Source organism: Nematolebias whitei, chromosome 18, assembly GCF_014905685.2.
Source record: "Nematolebias whitei isolate Nwh7 chromosome 18, NemWhi1, whole genome shotgun sequence".
Classification (NCBI taxonomy): domain Eukaryota; kingdom Metazoa; phylum Chordata; class Actinopteri; order Cyprinodontiformes; family Rivulidae; genus Nematolebias; species Nematolebias whitei.
Window position 1 is genome coordinate 1,322,020 of NC_056515.1, and position 6,016 is coordinate 1,328,035.

General features: G+C 39.0%; 1 protein-coding gene across 1 annotated transcript in view; it reads right to left on the bottom strand.

Moving 5' to 3' along the window:
- LOC119424996 (endophilin-B2-like) overlaps positions 1 to 6,016 on the bottom strand; it is an 87,974-nt gene that overhangs the window by 69,711 nt on the left and 12,247 nt on the right. The window contains exons 10-11 of the mRNA XM_037692519.1: positions 3,294 to 3,394; positions 1,239 to 1,437 (exon numbers count right to left, since the gene is read on the bottom strand). Of these exons, the coding sequence (XP_037548447.1) occupies positions 1,239 to 1,437; positions 3,294 to 3,394 (300 nt within the window). The remainder of the gene's footprint in view (positions 1 to 1,238; positions 1,438 to 3,293; positions 3,395 to 6,016) is intronic.

The window sequence follows — 6,016 nt, forward strand, 5'->3', positions numbered from 1 at the left end:
ACTTTTTTGGATTTTTCTACCTGGATTATTGAGCATGCATCAGGATAGTCAGGATATAAGGTTTTCGGTGGGTAAATATTTCAATTATTTAACTTTTTTTTCACTGCTGTTTTGAAAGTGTGTACACAAGCGGCAAGTTACATGGCGAGGGGCAGAGAAATTCTGGGGTCAGACCACTTGTCAGAAATGAAATCATGATAATCGAAAGTGAGCACTCGTTATCCAGTTTTTCATGTTGGTTTAATAAAAGAAGTGTGTTTTTGTTTTTTCATTTTTTGTTTCAAACAAAAAAACGAACTGCCTGAATGTACACTCACCGGTTCAGCTCCAAACTTTCATCAGGAGCGTAAATTCCCCTCTGAACAAACAATAACGTCTGGAAATGTTTTTCAAATTAAAAATGTCCATCAATCATTAGCCTCTAAACCAACAGAGGACGACTTCCTTTATACCTGAAATAACACCAAGAAAAGGTGAAGGGCTGGAAAAATGACGAGTCATTTTCTGCAGCGCTGCTGAAGATAAAATATTTTATCTAGAATCTAATTCATGCTAATCAAAATACAAGATGGCTGCCAGAGCTAAGAGGAAGGAGTGACTATGATCAGCAAGCTGGGAGCGAACCCCGACACAGAGGGAAGTCAGGGACATTTTAAAATGTCTGCCACGTGGTTTATTTTCCACTTCTACAGGTTCTGTCTCCGTCCTCCATTGTCTCTGCTGCAGGACTGATGGATCCTCCAGAGGTCAGAGGTCAACACCCAAACTCCTATTGACGTCCACTGTATGAGCTTCAAACTGGAAGCGAAGACTCTTCTTCTACAGGGTTTCATGTCTCCTCCATGAAAACCTGTAGAACCATCATACAGGACCGGTGGCACCATCAGAACCATCTGCTGCTCACGGCTCAACAACTTTGATCAGACTTCTCACAAAGACCGTTTGTCTGAGGTTCCATTTTTGCTCGGTGGTTCTGCTCGAACATTTCCCATCTTTATTTGAATGTTGAAGGTTTTAAACGAGCTTTGTGGATTTTACCGGAATCATCGGAGTTTGATAAAAGCGAAAACAGAACTCATCGCTGACCAAATAAAATCAATTGATAAAAGAGCGTACGCAAAAAACCAGTGAGATTCAGAGGAGGTGCCTGAAGTGAACAGTTTGTCCGAGTTCTGTTGGACTCAGTTGGACGAGGGTGATTGTTTAGTTGAACTGAGACTCAGAACCAGAACCTTTACCTCATCTGCTTGCAGGGACAGCTCACTGGCATCGTGGGCGTCATACTCATACAGGACTCTGGCCTTTCTGGACCCGGTTACCAGCAGTTGAGTAGAACCAGCCGCTCCAGAGGACAGAGGTCCGGATGGGAAGGCAGAGGAGACCGGGTCAGAACAGCCAAAGGAAGAGAGGAGGGCGGGGCCGGCCGAGTTGGAACATCTAGAAAAAGTTAGGAAACAAGAAACAACTCTGAGTGGTTCTGATAGAAGAACTGTGAAAGCACAGACTGGGTCCACAGAGGTTCGACACCAGTCCAGAACCTTTACAGAACCACACTCCTGGGTCCACGAAACCCCAGAACGACTTTATTACTTTACAAAATCGAGAAGTTCAACTTCCTGCAACTTCCACATTAAAACAAAATGTGATTCACAAACCATACACTTATTTTGAAAAGATTTTTAGTCCCCAAGTGTGAAAGATCATCCAACCAACATCCAACCATCTGTCTTCCAACCAGCATTCCCAGACCAGAGAGGATCTAAAATTCCTCCACAGGGTTCTGGGACTGCAATGGGGTCTCCTCCCAGTGTGCTGTATCTATAAACCCTTCAGAAGGAGGCGCCCAGGAGGCATCCTATTGACCCTGAACCTCCCCAGCAGAGGAGCAGCAGCTCTATCTCCCGTATGATGGAGCTCCTCACCCTAAGACTGATGCTCTACGAAGGAAGCTCATTTCAGCTGCTTGAATCCAGGATCTGTTTTTTTTATTTATTCTGATTCTTGACTTGGGCGGCTGTGGCTGAGTGGTTAGAGCAGTCGTCCTCCAACGCAAGAGTTGAGGGTTCGAATCCACCAGCAGTCACGTGCCCAAGTGTCCCTGAGCAAGACATTGAACCCCTCATTGCCTCCAATGTGTGTCCCATCAGTGTATGAATGTGATCTCTTGATCTTGCCAATCTCTGTCTGTGAGGCTGACACATTATCCAGTTTTAAAACTAGACTCAAGACTTTCCTTTTTGATAAATCCTATAGTTAGGGTCGGCTTGGGTTTCCTGAGCTGTCCCTTAGTTCTGCTGCTATAGGCTCAGACTGCTGGAGGACAAACTGACCACACTGTTCACTCTGCTACTCTCTTTACTTACTCTGCTCAACCTGTTTTGTATTTGTAATTATTTTTTCTATCCTTAACATGTTTTTTTTTGTCTTTCAGATACACCTGGACCTATATCTGGACCTGGACCTACATCTGGACCTACCATTCTGTGTTCGTCTGTCTCTCCTTCCTGTCCTCTCAACCAGCCGGTCAAAGCAGATGGCCGCTTGTCCTGAGCCTGGTTCTGCTGGAGGTTTCTTCCTGTTAAAAGGGAGTTTTTCTTTCCACTGTCTCCACTGTGCTTGCTCAGGATGGGAGACTGCAACGAAGCCAAGATTCATCTTGTCTGCTGGATTCCTTAGATAGAGAACTTTACTAATTGGCTTTTTTGTGAATGTTCCTGTAAAGTCCCTGAGACAACTTTGTTTGGCGCTATATAAATAAACTGAATTGACTTGAATTGATAAAGCTCTGATTAGTCTCTTTAGAATGATTTGTTCAATTATCTTTGTAGAGATCTAGTATAGAGCTGTATGAATGGGTCAATGAGGCACAGATTGATGTAAAGAGCTTTGAGTGTCTTGATGAGATGCAAAGGTGCTGTATAAGTACAGCCCATTCACCATTTGACTCAAACCTCCTGACCACAGGCGAGGATTGGAACGTAGATGGACTTTTACATTTAGAGCTCAGTTCCTTTTTCACCATGACTGACTGGAGCAACACCCTCATAATGACAGAACGACTAAAAGCCCTGCTTCCCTACATTTGGATTGACTATACAGCAAGATTAGAGTAAGTGGAGTTTTTAATGAAGGATTTTAATTTATGGTTCAGAACAGTTTGTCTCTGTAGCTGCTGAGCTAAGATGTTAAAAATCTCACGGATGAATCAAAGTGAATGAAAAATATATGAATGATTAAAAACTATGCTCCTGATTATCTGTCTATCCATATGTTCCTGCCAGCAGAGTCCTCACCTGTGGAGTTCCCTCTGGAGATCCTGCATGTGGTGATGACACTGGGCGTAATACGTGGCCTGAGCTTCTGCCAAGTCCTGCAAACACCTCAGGTGGTTGAGCTGAAGGGAGGAGACAGAAGAAGAGGAAACCAGCACTGAACCAAACCTGCCTCAAGCTCTCATTATCAGGCACACTGAACCTCCCATGAACCACAGTACTGAACCTGGGAGTGAAAAACTGCTTTCAGCCCCAGACCCAACAGAACCTCCTTCAGCAGCAGAACTTTTAGTGGTTTTCTTTGTCTCTCATGGTTCTGGAGGAGCTCTCTGGACCACGCTTCTTTCCATCACCGAGGGTTTTGCTCAGCTCTCTGTAGATCCACCACAGCATTTCTGTCAGGTTGAGGTTCTGGACTCTGACTGGACCATTGCAGCAACTTGATTCTGCTTTTTCTGACCCATTTTGTTGTAGATCAGCTGCTGTGTTTGGATCATGGTTCTATTGGACCCAGTTTGGTCCAGTCTTCAGCTGTTGGACAGATGGACTCACATTTGACCCCAGATCAGTGGTTCTTGAACTTCTCCGGTTCTTAGCCAGAATCCCAGCAGCAGAGACCTGAGTCCTGGACTGGGTTTAGTTGGAAACATCGTTAAGACGTCGTCACGACAACCAGATTCATTTGAATCTTTTTATATTTAACAATCAGTTTCTGCACATCATCTCAGGACCCCCAGCTCCAGGTTACATGGTTCTGACCCCAACTTTAACACTACAGTACTTTATGTGGTAAAATGTGGTCTACAGAACCATGGACTCAAAATGATCTTTGACCCTTAACAGAATGACGAGCAGCAACAGATGCTTCTCTGAGCTCATTATGTACTTCCACCTTGGCATTGTGGTAACACACTGCTGATTAGAGCTATAATTTCTGACCTGGCCCGAAGCCCGGCCCGAAATTTCAGCCGTGTGCTGGATGGGCGGGCCGGGTCAGTCTCGAGCTTTTGATTGCATCAGTGGACGTGCACGGCTGACGATCCAATTTGGCTCATCGGCCAAATGCGGCTGGTTGAAAGAGGTAAAGAAAAGTTGAGATGGATGACAGCCAGCGAGGCAGCGACCCTCCTGGAGCTGCACTCAGCCGCTGCGTCAGCAGACGGGTGCGACCTATGACCCAATCCGGATTGTCGCCTCGCACATCTGCCGACGGGTAATAACTACAATAACTATAATATTATAATAACTATAACTACAATAGTGCAGCACGGTGGCGCAACTGGTAGAGCTGCTGCCTCTCAGTGAGCAGGTCCCTGGTTCAAACCCCGGTCCAGGGGCCTTTCTGGGTGGAGTTTGCATGTTCTCTCCGTGCATGCGTGGGTTTTCTCCGGGTGCTCCGGTTTCCTCCCACAGACCAAAAACATGCATGTTAGACTGATTGGTAACTCTAAATTGTCCCTAGGTGAGAATGAGAGAGTGAATGTTTGTTTGTCTCGTTTGTCCCTGTGATGGACTTGCGACCCGTCCAGGGTGTACCCCGCCCCTCGCACAGTGATTGCTGGACATGGGCACCGGCGACCCCCCGTGACCCAAAATGGAATAAACGGGTAAAGAAAATGGATGGATGGATGGATATAATATAATAATATAGATATAATAACTATAACTACAATAACTATAATATTATAATAACGATATTATAGTAACTATAATATTATAGAAACTATATTATAATAACTATAATAACTATAATATTATAATAACTATGATATTATAATAACAATATTATAATACCTATATTATAATAACTATATTATAATAACAATAATAATATAATAACTATAACTACAATAACTATAATATTATAAAAACTATATTATAGTAACTATAATATTATAATAACAATATTATAATAACTATATTATAATAACTACAATAACTATAATATTATTATAACTATAATATAATAACTATAATAACTATAATATTATAATAACTATATTATAATATCTATTTTATAATAACTATAATAACTATAATATTATAATACCTATATTATAATAACTATAATGTTATAATAACTATATTATAATAACTATAATAACTATAATACTATAATATCTAAATTATAATAACTATAATAACTATATTATAATAACTATAATAACTATAATATTATAATACCTATATTATAGTAACTATAATAACTATAATATTATAAGAACTATATTATAATAACTACAATAACTATAATATTATAATAACTATATTATAATAACTATATTATAATAACTATAATAATTTTAATATTATAATAACTATAATATTATAATATCTATATTATAATAACTATAATATTATAATACCTATATTATAATAACTATAATAACTATAATATTATAATACCTATATTATAATAACTATAATAACTATAATATTATAATAACTATATTATAATAACTATAATAACTAATATTATAATATCTATATTATAATAACTATAATAACTATAATATTATAATACCTACATTATAATAACTATAATAACTATAATATTATAATAACTATAATAACTATAATATTATAATAACTATAACTAGAATAACAATAATATTATATTAACTATATTATGGCAACTATAATAACTATAATATTAAAATAACTATATTATAATAACTATAATATTATAATAATTATATTATAATAACTATAATATCATAATAACAATATTATAATACCGATAT